General features: G+C 39.1%; 1 protein-coding gene across 8 annotated transcripts in view; it reads left to right on the forward strand.

Annotated features, from left to right (window-relative positions):
• Positions 1–500: 500 nt before the first annotated feature.
• The window catches only part of Ntng1 (netrin G1), a 335,913-nt gene continuing 315,078 nt past the window's right edge, over positions 501–21,335 (forward strand). For 3 of the 8 annotated variants that reach the window (XM_040752013.1, XM_040752012.1, XM_040752015.1), the window contains exons 1-2: positions 502–1,608; positions 8,251–9,010. In XM_040752013.1, coding sequence (XP_040607947.1) covers positions 8,765–9,010 — 246 coding nt within the window. In that variant the 5' untranslated portion in view covers positions 502–1,608; positions 8,251–8,764. Of the gene's footprint in view, positions 1,609–8,250; positions 9,011–21,335 lie in introns of those variants that run through there. The other 5 variants (XM_040752016.1, XM_040752017.1, XM_040752011.1 and 2 more) reach the window with 4 other exon arrangements.

Below are 21,335 nucleotides of genomic sequence, written 5' to 3' on the forward strand. Positions count from 1 at the left end.
GCTGCTTTCTCGTGTGGCTTATTTCCTTTACAGTACAGGAAGAGCCCAGCTTTACGGGCTGTCGTTGAGATGGTTGTGAATTTGTGAGTGTTTCCCCTATTGCAATGCCCTCTTCTAATTAAATCTCTCTCTATTTCTTCCTGTAAATTGGATTGGTTTGCAAGTAACATTAGCAAGTAGCTGGGGGGGGGATTCCTAGGGAGTGTCTGAGACCCCTTAGCAGGACCAAAGCTTTGCGGCCAGGTGACTTTTTTCTGTCATCAGGGAAAACCAAGGCCATCTGTGATGCAGAGCTCCTACTTGAACTCCACCTTTCGAAAGTGGGATGAATTTCACAGCAAGGGGGTCGGGAGCTCTGGCTAGGCAAACTAATTGCAAGTTAAGAAATACTGTGCTCTCAGTTAGCTAGAAGGGGGGTGTGCTTGGGAACCCCGTAGGGAAGTAACGAAGGAGCAAGGGGAGGGGACAGTAGTAGGGGTTAGAGAGGGAGCCAGTAGAAACCGCGCTTCTGTGGATCAACAAAGGTGGGAAATAAGGATGTGGGTGGTCTCCTTGTTCAAGTACCCCAGGGTCCCTACACAGCAGCAGCGGTGGCCAGAGCAGCAGCAGCAGAATCAGCGAGCGGGACGGAGTTAGGACCGCTCGGAGCGCCCAGGTCTCGAGGTAGTATAAGGTTTTTGCAATCCTTCCACTCGCTGGCAGTTGCAGAAGATCTGCTTTTTAAGTGAGAAGAACACACCACCCCTCCGAGGGCTGCAGCTTCCCGGGGCTGTTTCGTCGCTCGTCGCTTTGCCGGTCCCTGGCGCTCACTCTCTAATTCGTCCGCGTCCTAAGTTTGCCCAGAGCTGGCTGTGGGCTGGGAGCAGGGTCCCGGCCGGGCGCCGCGGGCGGGGGCTGGGAAGCCGGGAACCGCAATCCAGAAGCATCTTGGGGCCATGTATATTTCATCAAACGGACTTTGGGTGCGTCGCGTCTCGCAGTCATCAACGCTATGTGCAGTGACATTTCTGACTTGAGTGGAGGAATGCGCGAAGGAAACCGGGGCGAAATTGCTTCGAGAGGATCTTCTTGGCGCCAAGGCTAATTGTCCTGATTTATGTCGCTTCTGACAAAAAAGAGGAAAAAAAAAGACCCAACATCTTCATCTGAAATAAAATGAAAGCGGTGCCAAGCGGGATAGAACCGCCCGGCCGCTGGTTCTGATCCCCCGGGATCGGGGAAAAAAAATCGTTCTGCGGCTTAAAAGAAAAGAAAGAAGAAAGGAATAGAAATAGAGAAGAGAGAGAGAAAACCCACAGTAAAAGTTTAAGGCGAGAAGTGGCGACGGCGGTGGTGGCGCGAGGAGGCTGCGAGAGGAGACGGCTGATGAGACCTCAGAAGGCGGCTATTTGGTTCCTAACCCCACTGTATTTTTGGAGGGAGAGGCACCTTTCTCATCCTCCCTTCCTCTCCGCCCACCCTTCTCCCTCCCCCTCATCTACCTGTCAAAGTCACTGATCTTTTGCATTTTGGAAGAGGACGTCAACGGGAAGGAATTCCCCCTGTCCAGGTCCGGGCACCGAGAGGGGGCGACGCGCGACGAGGCTGCCCCAGGGGCGCCAAGCCAAGGTAACTGGGACGGGAGGCGCCGGGCGCCGTGGGGTCTGGGGCTGCGGACTCCGCCTCCCCGTGGCCCGCAGGGTGCTTGTAGGGAGGGATTAGGACCCCGGGGCTGCGGTGGTGGTCACTCGGGTTCACACCCGATGCGTTCCCATTCCACCCGCGCCCCGTGCGCCGCCAGCGAGTCCCCGCAGCCGCGGTCGCCGCCCCACGCGGGACCAAGCTGGGCAGGGCCGCCGCCCCGCGCCGACGGCTCAGCTCCCGCCCGGCACAGGGCCAGCGGGGGGGCCCGGGTAAGTGCGGCTGACTCCCTTCTCCTCCAGCGACCCGTGCCTCTCTGGGTGGCCCCTCTCCATCAGTTCTCTCCCTCCTGCCATCCCTCCCTCTGCCAACCCCCGGTGCCCGCCGAGGGCGGGAGGGGAGATCCGGGTGGGCGAGGAACTTTGGAAAGCGCCTTAAGGAGGCAGCGCGGAGCCTGTGCGCACTCCGGAGCCCGCACCGCTCACACCCACACTAGATCCCTGGCGTGCGCCCCGTACCGGGTCGCTGGCTGTTGCATCCGGAGCCCGCATCCACCCACCCGCAACGCGCTGCGCTCTCAGTCTCCCACACACACACACCTGACCACACGCATCGCACAGGCTTTTTTAAAAAAAAAAATAATTTAATTTTCCTTTTCTCAGTTTTCTCATCAGGGAAAATAAATAAATAAAAACTTGCCTTGTTGCTCGCCCTATGGAGAGCTTTTGAAGTCCCCTCTTTTAATCTCCTTTATTGGTGCGAGATTAAAGCGTTACTACCACACATTGTACAGCTGGGGAAAGAGCGTGGAACGAGGGAAAGACAGCTTTGGAAAGCTGGTGGGAGCCTTTCCTCCCCTACTGGTTTTGCATTATCAGTTGATGGATTCAGCTGGGGACATGGAGTTTCTCTCAGCTATGGATCTGTGGATATCTATATATAATACAAATAATACCGAATATTATTGGGCCCAAAATAACCAATTAAGTGATTCATAGGAGAGAAAACTTGGATTAAAAAAAAGAAACTGCGCCCTCTGCTGTTTATTTTTGTAACCTCATCCTGGGACTCTCTCCCCCCCACCCCCCACCCCCCACCCCCATCTCCTAAAGAGTAGCCGTCATTTTGCAGGGCCTGGAAGGAAAATCCTTGGTGGGGAGAAGGATTTTAAAGCAACTTTATTTGAAAAAGCGGCAGGCAGAGTTCCTCCAGTTGTAGGTTTGTACACCACAGGTCCTCTCTTTAGTGCCCCTTTCTTTACAAAGGAATAAGCAAGCAACTTTCCAGCACAACACTTTGTCACCCTTCGCAGTGGAAAATTCTGAGCAAGACTCAGAACTCCACTAAACATATGGTAATTCTGGCAGCAGCTTTGCTCTGGAAATCAGGATTCGTTTTATGACTGAAAATACTAAAAGTTTTCCTGTCTTAACAGGAGAAAAAAAAAGAAAGCAAAGATGTTTCCCTCAAAATCATTTGTTCAAATATGCATAGTGATTAAGCTTGCTAGAAAGTTTTGCATTGATGTTTGATGAGGACAAGGATTTCCTGATTTCTGTGGCTTTGGAGAGTAAAGTACCCCTAACCTGCAAGGAGGTCTCCAAGTGTTTTGTACTTTCTCTCTGAATGCCTTCCCCATTAGCTTTTCTCTTTGGCAGAGGGAAGTCAGCTCAATAATTGTCCAAGAATATTTTTAAGCATAGGAAATTTTCAATCTTTCATTAAAACCTGGATCCTTGAAAGGGGAACCAGGGTGCAAAGAAGAAACACATCAGACATTTCACATGCCGCGCTGTCCCGCTTGCACATATAAGGGAGATGTTTTCCCTGCTAGACACTATGACGTATGCTTCATCACTAAATACCAACATGAAGACATTTGGCTTTTAGTTTGTTGGCATTTCCTATAGTTATATTTAAGAGTAAACTCCATCGTTATTTTAAAAGGAACTGTTTATTTGGACATAAAACTATGTACCCTTTAAGATTTTTGTCAGTTGGACATGTGGGTTCAAATGGTTCAGACTAGCTTTGGTTTGTATTTTGTTTTGTTTTTAGAAGGCAGCTAATGCATGTTGAAGTTTCTTTCATGTGTTTACCACGGGAAGCCAATATCTGCTTTTGCTTCTGTCTTTTTGTTGTTGTTGCAAAACATTAGACAGTATCTTTAAACAATTAAACCACTGTGCATTTAGCTGGTAGATAGTGTGAATAAGCATTTGAACAGAGTTTGTGAATAACAAAAGTACCAAGTGACTGGTGAGAAAATAAAATTTCCTACAACTTAGGAAAACAAGTATATGTTAGTATTTAAATGTGTACTTGTGTGTGTGTGTGTGTGAATTATGTTGTGTTATAAGGAAGTAAGTGATTTAACATACTTTCAGAAAGTAATTTTAATTTTAGACTCTGGAGTTCTGTTTCAAACTTCAAGTGGGTGTAGAATTTTTCAGCTGTGTGTGGAACTTTGTATTTCTGAGCTTCCATATATTAGAAGGAAGGCTCTATCGTTCATATGACAGTTGAATGCCAGGTTTCTTATAGCCTTTCATATTACCCCTATACAAACATCCTGGAAAATATGTACTGACTCCCATCATTTTTATCCCTTGATATAAATAGAAATATTTAAAATACCAATATGTGATGATTTGGTTTTATTAAGACTCCCATGATTGTTCTTTATAATACTCAAAGTCACTTGTGAGTAAGACATGCCAAAATTTTCGCATTACAATTAGATTACAGTTAGATTCTTTATGTTTTCAAGATTGTTAACAAAAAGATAGTAACCTCTGTTCCTCATGAAGAAACCAAAAGATTCTCTTTTCACAATACATGGACATGGGCAAAGACAATTGAATATGCGTGAACTAGTGATCTCACTGTGACTGTGTTCACAGCTGCTAATCTTGACAGGTTATGGAACTTCTATATTGTTCCCCCTTTATTTTCTTTGGTCAATGAAATGTGATTATCTTCAATTTTCCTTCCATTCATATCCATTCAGAAACACGTAGCTTTATAAAAGTCTTAATGTCTACACAGAATGAGTCAATAGCTGTCTATTTCAGGTGCCCTGATGAGATGTGCATTTATGGAATATTTAGCCTATTACCACACCCCCACTTCCTAGTGGGATTATATAATGAAAAGAATGCTAAAATTCAGAGAGAATTGGTAGATTTACCGACAATATTTTCCTCTCAGTTGATACATGGGTAATTCTTTGAGACTAAAATGGCTTATCCTTTTAATCATTATTAGTTTTGCATAATATTTTGGAGCCATTTTTTCTCTTTTTCTAATGAGGGAAAGGGTTTTTAAAATCTCTCCTGCAAAGTTAATCCAAGGTGGAAGGTAATTAACTATTGAATGCTGGAAAATGTATGTTCCTTGGATACAAAGCCATTTTGTAGCCTATATTAGCCCTCATCAATAATACCTATCAACCTGAAATCATGTAATTTTGTGTTTTTTTTCATTGACTATGCTCATTCTTATGCCAAAGAACCATGGGCTTGTAACATATTAATAGGGGAAATTTTAAACAGAAAGGATTTCTTCCTGCTTCAGCTCCTAGGTAGAGATGGTACCAATCCTCAACTGAATTCCCAGGAGGGGAAAATGCAGCCTTAGAGCTGGAGCTGCCCAGAGCTCTTCTGAAGTTGCCCTCATCTGGGTGATCCAGACGCTTGAGACAAATTCACAGTAGGTAGTTCAGTTTTGTGCTGAGAGGAAGGGATGCACTTAGGATACTAAGTCCCCAAATATGTCATTGGCTGCCCATCCCCTAATCAGTTTGTCTAGCCATTTGTAGTCACCCGGCCTAGCTTTTAAGAAGATACTGATATTTTTAGCCTGGTTCAGAGGTGAGCCAGCTAGAAACCAGCAGCATTAAGTGTTGGAGGTGGTGGTATAAATAATATTCTCTTTGTACAATATTTATTTTCTTTGAAAATCCCATAATTATACCTTTACCACAAATCCTTGGTTCTTATAAGGCCTCTTTGTTACTGAAGTTCATAGATTTAATTTCCTCTGATATGAAGTAGAAATTTATTTGATAGCCTGTATGATAGTAGGAAGTAAGGAAACGTTGATATGAAGGGTCCAAAGATGGGGTGCTACAGACTTCCAAGTTAGAGGAAAAATATAATTATGTTCACGAGTGGCTTACAACTGTACTCTGATTTGCATTACACTATGGTCAATACCTTTTTCCATGTCAATAGGAGCTCATTAAATGTAAATTCTGCAGACCAACTGAGCCACACCATATTAGTGCTTGCCAAAGCTTGATATTTTTAATACATTAATAATATGTCTGTAATGTAATGGAAAACTATTAATCACAACTGGTTAGGTGCCAGAAATTTAAGCTGTAATTGGCTGCTTCTTGTCAAGAGTGTCTGTCGCACAGTCCTGCAACTGCCTCATATTCAAATATCTTGCACCCCTCTGCATTTTCTCCTGTCAACTATCTAACTTCGATCAATGATGTAGTCCATAATTCTGTGTAATGGCCATTATTACAGTCTAGTAGACTTTAATGAGAAGCTGCTGCATTGGAAGTGCTGTCGTCAGGACACGGTGACAGTTACATGCCTTTCTTTCCTTAGTGCCCACAGCTTCATGTAGAAATACACAGATGAGGTCATTGCAATAACATAGGCCTGAGGACAGAGTGATAAAGAATAGATGGTTGAGGGAATAGTATTGGCTAAAAGAGGTGAAGAGTGATCTAAAGGGTCATTAAAGCCTATATACTTGAAATGTTCTTGTAAAAACTAACCAAATATTCACTCAATTCAAACTCATAGTCATTGGTTCCCAGTCTTTAAGGTTATCTTGCTCCTGACTTAGGAACTTCTGGGTTTTGAAACTAAAAAAGTGATGTTAATAATTTTGGAACTAGTAAATGTTTATACTACCTTACTTCTAATTGTCTTTTTCTTCACTTTCCAAAGTGTCTCTTTCATCTATAAGGATGTAGTAACCATAGGTGAAAAATGAGTTAGGAAATACACATTTCTTTCTTAACATCTTTTCAGATTATTAATCATCAGCTTGTTGGGTGTTTCTGAATATGAAACCTTAATGAATCTAAAAACAGAAAAAAAAGTAGAAAAACTTGATTAGCCACAACACATGCTTCTGCAATGTTTAATTTTTTTCTTTTTAGCTTAGGATTTCCAAATGCATGCCACTGAACAGTGTCAAAGTCACAAAGAAGCAAATTTAAGTCTGTAGTTTACATATGTTTAGACATATTGCTAATTACTACTTCATGGGAACTCAAATATTCAACACTATTCCTAATAGAAAATATCACAAATTGCAGCTGTATGATAACATTTCATGAATTGAATATAATGAAAATTGCACTTGCATCCATAAAGCAATTATTATACATTACTTTGCTATGGAAACACAATTCAACCATCTGTTGGCATTTCATAGTCTCTGTGACTTAGTTCATTTTAAGATGGTGCATTATTTAAATATAGTGCATTCCCTTTATAAGATTGCTTGAAGATAGCGAACTTCCTTATTTAAACTGTTTAATATGAATCGAAGAGTCTATAATGGAATTTTCAAAGCTGTAGGTTTTTTTATTTTGTTCTTTTAAAACTAGGAAAATAGTATCACCTGGTTTCAAATGTTTACATTTACTAAGATTTCGAAAGTTGAAAAGTTGCTAGTGGAACTCATCAGTGACTTTCATTTGTGAATTATATTACCAGTTTACCCAAAGTACATTGAAATGAAAATTTTTATTTTCTCTTAGAATTAGAGCCGTTACTCTGCTTCATGGCTTGTGAGCTCACCCTCAGCTATTTTTATATGTGCATTTTAAACTGTGTGTTTTACTGTGGAGCTTTCACTTTAAAAGCAGCATATAATATCCACCTTTGGGACAAATTCTCTCCTGTTACAGAAAGTAACTGGAAATGCAGATGTGATGGCTATAAAAAAGATGTAAGAAAATAGAAGATTCTTAGGAAAGGAATATTTGCCCCTTTGGTTTTATTTTTTGAGTGTTTTCTGAGAGCCTAATTATCTTTTTCAGTAAATGCAACTAACAAAAGATGTTAAATTCTTCTAGTATAATTCAGAGACAGGCTTGTACCAAATAATACCAGTTTTCATTCACCTGCCCCTAACAAAAGCTAACACATGTACAAGGAATTTGGAGAATTTTAGGGTCTCTTTGCTAAAAGAAGAAAGGCACACAAGTAATTGTCATTGTTATAAAGGCTCTCTTTATTCTCATTGTTCTCTTGGAGATTTTTAAGCTAGCTGTAAGAGCTGTTTAAATCCAGAAGCTTGCTCTCAGTAGTTAAGATGGAAATAAAATTTTTGAAGCAAAAAAAAAAAACACCTTGTTAACTCTCCTAGAACATATTCATCTACCTTTGCTATGGAAGAGTCAAATTCTTCATACCAAAACCCTCCCCAATATGGATGGGTACCCTCATCATCCTAGCAAGGCATCTAGCTGAAGCTTATCTATATCACACCAGTTTACTTTATATCACACTGAGCCTTCGAAATGTCAACGCACCGTACATTTCCTAATGCATTGATTCCAGGGCAATAACTCTTACTCTTATTGTTTCCACAAAGGTGTTGGTGCCAGAAGAAAAAAGAAAATGATTGCTGGGAAACAGACACAGGACTGTAGACACTCATTCTTGTGCTCCAGATACTGATCCCTCATCGCATCTGAGCAGCCCCAGTGACCCTGAACACTGAGGATCACTCAGGATTATCGGATGTACAATGGGAGAGTCATCACTTTTCTAAATTATTATCGGCTCTTGGACATCGTTCATAAAAGTCTAATAGAAATGGTCTATGAGGAGGAAAGGCTGCAAGCTATTGATGCCTAACACAGAAGCACATTAGGCTTCCACCAAAGTCCTCAACATACCTGACCGCACAGTATTTCAATCTATCACATTCAGTTTGGGAATCGGCTTTGAGACCTCAGCATATTTTTGAAAATATACAGACCTACCTACATAAAGACACACACACACACACACACACACACACACACACACACACACAATACTCATGTATATGTAAAGGAGACAGTGACTGCAAATAAGACACGAAGATTGCCAAGATTTTAGAGATGTATTTGTCAAGATTCCTGTCGATTCATGCCCTGTGGGTTACAGTGTCCTCTGTGATGCAGCCCTACCCTTTAGTGTGGGGACATTACGATGTATGTAAAACTCAGATTTACACAGAAGAAGGGAAAGTTTGGGATTATATGGCCTGCCAGCCGGAATCCACGGACATGACAAAATATCTGAAAGTGAAACTGGACCCTCCGGATATTACCTGTGGAGACCCTCCAGAGTCGTTCTGTGCAATGGTGAGGCAGTGCTTTCGAGTAGAGTACTTCACATAAATGCCATTAAATCTCATTGACAAACCAATGTGGTGAGTGGGAAGGCTCAGTGTGGCAGAGCCACATCTGCAGGTGTCAGAGGCTGCCTTCATTCTCAGTGGAGGCTTGTGCTTTCTGGGGTTACAACATATATGGCGTGATTGATGTATGGGAGCTTCCTGCTTGCCAACAAGCCAAAAGTTTCAGTGAGACAGGTGGAGTGTGTATATATTGCAAATCAAAAAGCCAAACTGATGGTTCAATTTTAGAATAGAAACTGAAACGTTGGGGTCAGCCGGGTTATGTTTATGATGAAAATCCGTTAGTAAACCAATGTTATGAATGCAAAGGTTTGCCAGGAGGTGGTGGCACACGCCTTTAACCCCCGCACTCAGGAGGCAGAGGCAGGCGGATCTCTGTGAGTTCGAGGCCAGCCTGGTCTACAAAGGTACACAGAGAAAACCTGTCTCAAAAAATAAAATATAAAAAGAATGCAAAGGTTTATTCTTACACATAGATGAAGGCAGGCCCAAATCCCATAGTTCAAGATTAGATGAGGTCACCTGTTTCCTTTACCAGACAACATTTCTGGTAGGGGTTCCTCAGGTAAGGGGCCAGCAAGAAGAAAAGAAGAAGGAAGGACAGTAGACTTTCTTGGGTATTTTTCCAGTGGTCTTATTTACCAACTCATGCATACCCTTACTACCAAGGGTTACATTTCTGTGGGAATTTTGAAAATGGGTGTTGAAATGCTCTAAACACATTTGCTGAAATCAATGACCTGGGGGCATGTAAGTTTAGACAATAATAAGAGGAGTTGTAGCATTTGTTATTCTTGGAGTGTATTTATGGGCTTTTCCAGGTGGAACACACTCTAGAAGAAAGGCAGTATTGGAGGAACATGTTGCATTTCTAACGAAAATCATAGCAGAAAATATACCTGTAAAGTGTTATTAAAGAGATGGGCGCTTAATATGGCGTCAGTTAATGGGGTAAGGAATTGAGACAGTGTGTCCATTTGCTTTATGTTGTTGGTTTTTATTGGAGGCAGTCTTTCTTTGATATAAGAACCATGACCCCATTTTAATCCACATAACAGATATAACCATGTGGCAGATTTTAATAGTATCTTACCTGACTTTATTATCTTGAACTTGGCCTGGCATTTTCAGGCTCGTGAAACTATTAATCAAAGTAGCATCTGCTCACGGTCCCCAGTGAGTTAAATTAACATAAGATTGTCTCAGATGGAGCACTATAGGAAAGGTTTTGTAGCAGGAAACAATTTTGAGCAATAAAAAGTGTTTTCACCTAAAAGCTAAGGGCTTGCCATTTTTCAGAAGTGCCTTTGGGGACTGCTTTGAATTATAGTCTAAACCTGATTTTGTGGAGAGTGAGAAAAAGATCTTGGCTATTAGGTGTCACTATGACTAAAGTGCCCTAAATGACTAAATATTTCAAAGAGAGGGCCCCGTCTCTCTGGGTAACAGGTATGTGCTTCAGAAAGAAGTTGCATTTTGGAAACCACAGACTTCCAGTGGAGTTTATTCAAACGTATCAGTAAAACTCCAATAAATCTGTAAAAGAGCAGGGACATTTGTCGGCTTTATATGAAGTCTTTGGTAATTTCTTATGAAAGGTCAAATTTAAAATTTCATTGCAAATGTGGTGTGAAATTACTGTTTGGTTATAGGTTATACAAGCTCCCAGAGCCTGAATTCTGCACCAGATCTCCTCATCGAGAGACACTAGCCCTATCTATTGGGATCTGTAATATGCTGAACAATATACCTCTTCTGGAATTGCTTAATAATTTGCAGATCTAAGTGAAATATTTAATTTCCTTTGCCAGGGTGCAGTTTCTACTCACATAGGTCCTGTAGGATATGTTCAAGGCATGATTCATGTGTGCTGCTTCCTTGAACTCTCCTTTGGCCAGAGAACACTTGCCCTGCCCAACATGTAAAGAATGCTCATGTTCAGCATACCTATTTCTCCCAATAGAAGTAGGAAAGGGCACATTTACAGAACTTTCTAGGCTAGCTTTTCACAGGGACATGGTCTCAGGTCCTTAAGTAACTTAATTCCTATCAAGCCAGTGGCTAAATGATGGTAAACGTGCCAAGAGAAAAGAGAATTAACAGAGTTGGCCCGAAGTATAACTGCGCTGCACATATGTGTTCCCAGGAACCCCACCCAGGCTGCACTGCAGTGCAGTGCAGGTACTCAGAAGCAGTTTAAGTCAGACCAGGTAGACTCAAACATGTCACTGCGCAGTGTGTAAGATTTCTGATTTACCTATCAGTCATTAATTTGTATTCCTTAATGTGCATATGATTGGCATAGCAGATTTAATAATCTCCTTTAAATGTGAACTTTGGGACTATTAGTATGCATATTATATGCCAACTCAATGATAATGGTTCAAATACAGAAGAACTTCCCTTCTGTGGTTGTGGATTTTTTGTAAAGTGCCTTAGTGTAAGAGTTCTTAACACGGGCTGAAAAAGCATCTCAGGATGCTGTCATATCAGGTCTGTTGAGGAGCTTCTTAGCCCAAAGTCTAATGGGAATCCATAAAGTCACTTATGCTAGGACTTATGGGACCTACACTCCCTGACACTCGCTTCCATTTCAGCTCCTCCAGAGTCATTATGGCCTATTACATCACTGGAGCTGCCAAATAGACACAACCACTACTTAGCCCCTATATGTAAATGTTTTCTGTGAAGTGGCCGTGCCTCCTCAGCTAGTAACACTCTTATTAGTAATGGCTCCAGGGTTTCCGAACACAAGAAATAAATTCAGTCACAGAAATATTCAGTAGTTCCCGGGGTTAATGTTGTTAATATAAAGTGGGAGGTTCATTGGTATTGCTCTGAAAATCCGTGGTGCTGCCTTCTGTATTTTCTCTGTCAGTATATGCCCGTGACCACCCATGAATATTGCATTGATTTTAATGCTAAGTGAATTCGGAGGGGAAAAACAGCTTATGATTCCACTTAATAATAGATCTCTGTTTACTAAGCTGGATGTCCTATCTGTCGAATTTTCTAGGTCAAATAATTTTAAATGGTTAGATATTAATTGTATAAACACAAACAATCGTTAACTAGAAAAAACATGTCTATGATAGTGCAATAGAAACTACATATGAATATAGAGCATATATGTGTGTGAATAGCATGTATGAATTGTGTGAATTATATATTTTGAAAATTATTTATTTTGTTTTTAATTTAATACATTTCTTTTTGAATTGACAGTGTGTAAGACTGAGCATTGTTTTAGTCAATGGGGGAGAAACCTGCAAGGCACAAGGTTGACTGCTTTTGCTCTTACAGCGGAGGCAACACATGTGTGTCGATCCTGTCCTTTCCGACATAATGCAAGCTTCAGTTAGCATGCCTCTGTCACATGACACAGGTCATCTAGTGACAATGATTTGATTTGTGTAAGGAGCAGATAGGATGATCTGATCCCTGTGTAAGGCTTCAGTGACATCACAGAGCTGTGACTCGGTCTTTGTGTTTAGATAAACATAGCCGTCATGTCCCCCAGGCAACACCCCAGTGGCTTAAAAATGGAAAAATTATCTGCAATTATCTCCAGCATGCAGCCAATTTTCTGTATAACTTAGACAGAAGCATTGAAAAGAAGCCTCCAGATGAAAGATGTCATGTACGTTTGTACAATTTATGGGACAGAAGTGCTGATGGCTGTGGAAATGGGAGCCCTCGAGTGCTGCCATGGATTTCAGAGCCAATCAAAACTAAATGAGAAAACAAAGATTATTAAAAAGTCTTTTGTGCATATAATTTTGGCACAGCATTATGAGGTGGACATTAAATGTTTGCCATGGAGACTTTCAGCATCATTAATGCAGCATGCCTGTAATTACAAATACACTCGTATGACTAAGAAACGGAGAAAATAAAGTCCTCTGAGGTGTATTTAGCAAAACCCTCATTATGTTTACTGGAATAATTAAAAGAAAGGGCATAATTTTTCTAAATAAAATGTCAGACCTTGAGATGGAAATGGATTTTCTAGAGAAAATTTACTAATGTGTGCCTGTGCTCTCAATAGGCATTCATTCAAGGACCTTACCAGGTTTGCTAATGATCATTCTGTAGTGTGTGCTTCCTATTAAGAAGAAAATAGTTACTGTAAGCATTGTGGATAGAACATATTTCATTAGAGTCAAATGAAATTTATAAAAGTAATACGAAACTTTTATACTCTGATTTCAAAGGAACCTGTGGGGCAAGCAGTTGCTAATGTACAGGGCTGCACTTAGCTTATATTTCTGATTTGAAAGAATCTTGGGTTCCCATCTGGTGATATCAGGTGGCCTTTGGGGAATTAATTTGATAAACTCAATTACATTTTTTTCAGTCACAGGGATTAATATCAATTTTCCAAGAACTAGAAGTGACATTGACTTAGATAATAATTGAATGGTTTAAAAAATGTACTCTGTTCATATGAATCATAATTTGATAAGCATATGAAGTTTTTATAACAGTGACATCTTTCCTTTGAACTGATTTACCTCTAAAATTATAGCAGAATGAAGTTTTAAGAAAACTATTTTTATAAACACTTCTTCATTATTAATTCATTATTTATACTTATTTCTCAGAGACTAATTTACATTGCCATGATTAAGTTGCACAAAGACCAGCCTTTCCGATTTACCACTTCATCAAGGAACCTCTTGTTGAGAAGCTCACAGCAGCTTTTTATCTAGGGTATCAAGTCTAAAAAAAATCTACCCTCTTCATAACTCTGGCTAAGTATAGTCTATCAGTACCTCCCCTCAGGTCCTTACTGCATCTCTGACAGGTCCTAAGCTTAACAATCTGATGGGAAAAGAACTTCTACACTGAGTTGAAGATGCATTGGTTTGGTATAGCTGGCATTGGTTTATAGATATGGAGGAGGTCATGAGAAGGAGATGGCAACAATTATGACCAGGGTAGCAAAATCGATCTAATCCCACGTTATTTATTGTTACCCGATTGCATTTCCTTTTCAGAAGAATTAAGTACACTTATTTATTTATTTATTTATTTATTATTAATGTTATTAGTAGGGTACACATGGATACACAATGGAGGTCTGAGGTCAACATTTGAAGGTTGTTTTACATTCATGGGTTCCTGAGATTAAACAAAGGTCTTCAGGCTTACTTAGCAAATGGTTTTACCCATTGAACCACTGAACCTTCTGACCAGAACTATGTTAGTATTTTATAGGTGCATAAGTGCTCATGTCTTTGTTGTGTTAATGCTTCACCCATATTATTCCAGGTCACCTAGTGCAGAGTGAAGTACAAATAGAGCATGCAAACCCTAGCGGTAGTGGTGAGAATTACACCAAAAGGAAGTAGTCTAACCCAAAGCAGTATGGAGTCAGGGAAAGAGAAGACAGAGAAAAAGAGCAGTCAGGATTGAAAACCAGAATATAATTTTACGGCATGTCAAAGAACCACGTAGAAAAATGATTGGGTAGCTAAATGCCTAATGTTTATCTCTATCAGAAAAGCAATAGAAGTAAGACTGACTGGAACAGTTAGGTACCTGTAGCATTTCAGTTATGGTCTGGTGATGGGGTATATGACAAGAGGATTTCTCATATCCTCCAGGACACATGGGGAATGAAAAGTCATTCTGTACCACTCCACATGTGTGCAGAGGGCTAAGGGTGTAGCTCAGTGATAGAGTACTTTCCTAGAGTTTACCACCAGCACCACTTAAAACTAAAATAAATAATTATTAGTTATCATAGGTAATTTGGAGAAATACTAATAATGTATCAAACAACACTGAAAATGCTTTTGCTCATCAGAACAGTATGATTTAACTTAAAAGACATATCTCTCACATCTCAAGACTTAAGGGTTTAAAAAAAAGTGTCTGTACGTTATTGAGTTGAAATCAAATGGAAGAGTCATTTTCTTATGTCCTCAGGGATGGGACGGTCACTCACTAGAACCAATCTGCATATCAGTCATGAGAAGGAAGGAGTCCTGGGGATCAGACAAGTCCTTGACTCTGAACTTGTCTCTCTTTTGTTGGACTTCATGATTCCACAGAAGTAGAAGTAATGACCTTGTATACATGGTCAAGAAAGAAGTCAGGAGGCCTCTTTCCAAACAAAATGCTGGAGACAAATAAACTACATGATGTATAATGTGGTTCTGCAGCTTTAAACTGACCCACAATGATAACTACATTTTATTTTAGAATTCAGTGAATATACATTATCCATATCACAGCCAGAACACAAATTTTACAGTATAGGATTTACCCTTTCTGTGCTATACTATCTCTTATCCTGAATCTGAACTTCATGTTACGTGTGGTATTGGTCTTTGATTAGGGATTTAAACAGTTATAAAAATATTTTATATATATATTTATATATATCATTGCATAACTTCTTATTTTTAACTCACTATATTTTACATATACAATTGTGTGATACTTTTACTCTGGATTTTTTTACTTATTCTTCCATATATGGGAATTTAGGTGGTTTGGTTCTTGTACCTGAAGACACTTGACAGATGTTGCTAAATTGTCCACCAGAAAGTTATTTAAGGACAATATTCAATATCATCAGCATATACAGATCCTTATAAATATTTGAAAATGTTCTTAAATTCTCTTATATGAGACCTTAGCAGATAAAAGAGAGACAATTAGCCAAGAAATAAGAGTCAAATTACCCACATTCTTTCCATTCTTTCAACTAGAATTAAAATGTTTAAAATTTCACATGAGATAAGGACATATTTCGAAGTGCAAGTGGCATTTTATTAAGCATGCATTTATTGCATTTATTTTCTTATTGTGAAAGTTGGTGCTTGAGTTTCATTTGCATGGCATTATTTCTAACGACAGTATTTTGTTGCTTGTTATTCTGCCTTTTTTCCCTATAGAAGCCACCAGGTTAAAAAGACATATACATATACGTGAATGTGATCCTCTCCACACAATCTTCCGTTTTGTTAATCAGTTCCAAGTACAAGTATCCTTCTTGCCTGAAGGCAGGATCTTGCTTTAGGGTTTTTCCCATGCCTTTCAGTCTGGAAGCATGCTGAATTTCTGCCCTGATTTTTTTAAATTTAAAATTGTTTATTTATTTTAAATCAACCACAGTTTCCTCTCCCTCCTCTCCTTTAGTTCCCTCTCTCCGTCTCCTTTCCACCTGTCCCCCCCACTCTACTCCTCAGAAAGGGTAGGGCCTCCTGTAGGGAGTCAAAAAAACCTCTGCCCTGGATTTTGATGACAGGTTTCCACAGTCCTGGGCTAGCAAAGATCCATCTGAGGGTCCACATATGTGTTTTCCATGTTCATATGTAAAAACTTCACAAAGTTGATATTTTCCTTAAGCACAGAGTTTATTTTCTCTTAGAATCTGTATTGTTGAAAACAGCTACAAACAACAACATATTCTTTGTATAAAACTGCTGTTGTGAAATTTGCTTAGGTTTTAATTTGACAGACCAATGGGAATACAGATTTTTTCTCAAGTGACATTTTTTTAAATTTATAGAACTTGTTTCACAAGCATCATATTTGAAAACCAGTTACTGAGATTGGCAGGTGGTCGGTTTCTTGTTGTGCCGGGAATAGACAGATTCACATAGTGTCTCTTGCATGGAAGTTAAAGGTGTGAGCTGAGAAAGGAACTAGAATTGGTTTTTGCTCTTTGACCTACTTTGAAGCTGACTTCTAAAATATTAAATGAAGAGCTGAGCTGGGTATTGCTCCAGCACAAAGAAAAAGCCCTTTTGTTCCAGAAGGTCGATGTCCGTGGAGCAGTCCAGGGGCTGACATTATCATCAGGTCATGTCTGCCAATGATTTTCCACCATCATGTGTAACTTTTTGTTCCTTTGCTGTTGATCTTGTTCCTTCCTGGAAATGATAAAATAAAGAAATCAAACTCACTTCCAAGCATGTTCTAGAAACTAATCTTCTGTTTCAGCTTTCTTGTGGTTCCTCTGTGTTGGTTTGTATGAGGCAGGAATTAATACATAAGTAGAAAAATTTAATAAGTGTGAGAAGTATGAAGACAGCTAAGAAGACAGGAGACCAGCCTAGAGAAAGAATTCTGTATTGTGAAGACAGATATTTCAGTGTGTGTATATGTGCCAGATAACATGGATGTGGAATGTGCCAAGCTAAAAGTTGTCTGGCAGACATGGAGAGTTGAGGTCTGTAGGTCACATGAAATTTACAATAGTGTTCCTCATTCTTTTTGTAAGTGAATTCAAGAGTTGCAAACTCCTTGGTGTGCCAGGTAGATTAAGGCCGTTAAAACTGTGAACAATGTGAAGTCTCTTTTGAATAGAAAAGAACACAGTGAAGTCTATTCATGTTACAGAAAAAGATACATACATAATATAGAGAAAATGAACTGATGGCCAATATGTTAATCCAAGGTTATTTACATATGTTTAGACTATGTCAGATAGATTATTATTGTAAAGTTCTTGCAGATTCTTTTATATGAGGTGTTAGGGACTGTTTCCATTAATATGAATATTATTTGGATCACAATAATGCTGGGTGTAGCCATCATAGGGGTTGGTGCTATTTGAATGGCATATGCAGTGTGATATGTACAGTAGAGCTGATTGTATGCTTATGGAACTGAGTTTGTGCTACATATTACAAAATTGACCTGTAGCTGATATTGATGTGATAAAGAACTTATTGGTGCCCTGCTTTGTATTAAACACTTGACATGGTTTGTTCCTATAATGTTCAATCTTATCATTATCCTTGTGTACCAGGTAAAGTAATTGAAGCATGAAGCTAAGAATTTTTCCATCTGGGCAGTAGGAATGCAATAAATGCAGGCACACTGGCACCTATGCCCCCCTCTTAAACAATTCTATTCCCTCTTAATTTTATTTGTAGTGTATTCGAGAAAACAATGGCGAACACCATTTTAAAAATTATATTTGTAATGTGAACTGTGAGTTACAATGCTATGATTTTGTTATTTAGAAAACCTTTTATCTGAAATAAACTCATAAAATTGGACTCTATAAGCAGTGCACAGAATATTGGAAATGCATATAATGTGATAAGAGTCTTCATTCCGGGATAAGGGAGCCAATCAACAGTGTTTGTTTCTGCTCTTTCTTTCCTTACCATGAAAAGGTTAAAAGGTTAAAAGGTTAAAAAATTGGAAATACGCTGTTAGAAAACACAGACCTGAATACATATTGTATTCACACTGTCTCACTCCAGAATAATAAGTAAGCAATTGTTGACTTGTTAGCATCATCATATCATTGTGGGTGAGGTGTTGAGGAAAGTAGTTGGCCTGATGCTTCTGTTTGTTTTACAGTCTCGATAAAAACTGATGTCCTAGAGCAGACTGCCTACATGGTTTGGATGTCTACTAGGCATTTAAAATCTAACAGATTTATTATAGCAGTCTTGGTTTTTTATTCTCCCCAAATCGATTTTGCTCTCATTTGTTCCATGTCTGTAAATGGTAGCTTATATTCATCTATCTATTGCTCAGAGTAAAGTCTCAAAATTCCCTTCAGTTCCTCTGTAATAACACATACCTGTGAAAGCTTCAAGCTATGTTGTAAATCTGACCATTTTTTCACCATCCCTAGGGTCAGGAACTAGTCTCAATCAGCTCTCTATCTAAGATATACCCTATAGTGTCTCTTAATTGGCCTCCCTGTTTTCAACTCTTGTTCTATTAACAAAATTACATGCATTTTGTAATATACCATGCTATGTAATATAATATACAAATGCTTATTTTTATTTATATTTGACTTTTCATATCTGAAGGTTGTATATATAAATAATCAACCACATTGGGATAAAAAACATTTCAAAGGTCTTATTTGTCTTAAATACATACAGATATTTTTCATATCATTATTCCCCAAATACTAATGTGGAACAACTGTCTACATAGTATTCACATGGTGGCTAGTCTAAAATGATTTAAATATACAAAGGACTGTGAATAGTTACATCCAACACTACACCTTTTCATATATTCTGGTATACACAAGGAATCCTGGAACTAGTTCCCATGGATTTAGAAGGATGGCTGCAACTTTAAAATGCTATCTCTTTGATCGCTTCCTTATTCAACTTTATCCTATAACATTGTGCTCATTCAAAATGAAATCCAAACTCTTCCCACTGCCTGGAAGACACGATGTAACCATGTAGGACTTTGACCTCTACAGTGCTATTCCTTCCTCACTAGATTTTTTTGGCACCAACCTCTCAGGTTCCTCTTAACAGTTTATCCCTGCCTCTCTGACGGGGATGGAAGCTGGGAACACCCTACACCGCAGACTACACCTTGAGATCTTACTCAGCATAAATGGTTTAAGAACATAGGGTCTCCAAAGATGATATTCTCCCATCTTAGAATTAATCAGGTTGCCACCTGCTCAGTTTTCAAGATCCTCGGAGATACTATGTGTCCATGGATTCTTCATTCTAAGCAGCTTCTCATAGCTGGTTCTCTCCGTCAATTCCGGTCACTTCTTTTAAAATCCACACCTAACATTATTCTCACCCCTTGCCAGTTCCCAAGCATGCTTGTTTTTTGCATCATATTCCTTGCAGGGTGAAGTTAAAAACATTTGCTAGTCAGGACAGTAAAGTCAGTCAGAAAGGTCATTAGAGGCTATACTGTATTTTTTACCTTCCGATTGATGTCAATTTTCTACTGCTTATTATGCCATGTATTGACCACTTTGTTCCTGTGTTTTTCCTTTCCAGTGTGTTCATTTCCAAGGGCAGAAATTGTGTTTCATAGATATCTATGGTGGCTTTTTTATAATTTGGGGGGGGTGTTTTGAGACAGGGTTTCTCTGTGGCTTTTGAGGCTGTCCTGAACTAGCTCTTGTAGACCAAGCTGGTCTCGAACTCAGGGAGATCTGCCTGCCTCTGCCTCCTGAGTGCTGGGACTAAAGGCATGTGCCACCACCACCTGGAATGTTTCATATATATCTATGGTGGCTTTAATAAATATTTCTTGAGGGAATGAAGCAACTTAAAACATAGGTTTGGTAATTTAACCATATCTAAGATTATTATCCCATACGCACCTACTCATTCAAACATAATTAGCTGTGCTGCAAGTCGTTAAAATTTGAAGGAACTTAGTACAAAAAATCATGAACATTTTATTTTTAAATTAAAAATACCAAACAATAGAACCAGTATGTGTCTAAACACTACTTAGAATTAGCAACGATAACGTGTTCTGGTTTTTTTCTGTATTAAAAATATAGAAATGTTAGAGTTAGAATCTTTACCCCTAACCCTGATGCATTCCTTACCTCCTTCATCCAGAGAAAACCCCTGTCTCGATTTGGTAGTTCTTCCTCATCTATGATTTTATACCTTTTGTCTTCATTTTTGTATTTTGTTTGTTTTGTTTTTTGAAACAGGGTTTCTTTGTGTAGTCTTAGCTGTCCTAGGACTCACTCTGTAGATCAGGCTTTCCTCAAACTCTGATATTCACTTGCCTCTGCCAAAGTGCTGGAAATAAGGCAAGTGCCACCACTGCCCAACTGATTTTCTGGTTTTTGTACACAGTTTGTATATTTACAAATACATAATTTATATTTAAAAACAATATTTAGTTTTAATATTAGATCTGGAAAATCTATTTAGTGATTTTGTTTTTGTCATTCAACATTATGTTTTAAATTATACATGGTATCTATATAATCTAGTTTGTTCATATAAACATCTATTATTACCATATTAATGTGGCAATATTCATTATTAACATTAACACTTACGTAGAAGAGTATGTGTGCATATACATGTGTGTACACATACTACAAATTAATAACATGCGTATACATATTTTTTACAAATATACTTCTCACTAGGAGTTAAAGAAATTTACTCTTTAAATTCTTAGTTCCCTCTATCTGTTACAAGCTGCTCCATATTCACAAACAGGCCCTCACCAGTCTTTTGGTGCCTGATGGAAATACTTTAGTTTTGTTTGCCTTTCCTAGAGTACATACCCTGCCCAGTGTGTTGGGTTGGAGAATATGTGTGTTTTATCACATGTGGTACCCTGTCGTGTATTCCTTAACAAAATATCCTAAGCTTTGTTCTGCACTATTTACTTATACTCTTCTTACCATTCAATATATTAGAAAATTATTTCTCTTATTTCCTTGACTGTGAGGGCACTCATAGCCAGGGTTTATGAACTGTCATGGAAAGTACAATCGACCCAGAATTCTTGATAAAATTATATGGACCATGGCTATT

Source organism: Mesocricetus auratus, unplaced genomic scaffold (genome assembly GCF_017639785.1).
Source record: "Mesocricetus auratus isolate SY011 unplaced genomic scaffold, BCM_Maur_2.0 Super-Scaffold_100009, whole genome shotgun sequence".
NCBI classification, from domain to species: Eukaryota; Metazoa; Chordata; class Mammalia; order Rodentia; family Cricetidae; genus Mesocricetus; species Mesocricetus auratus.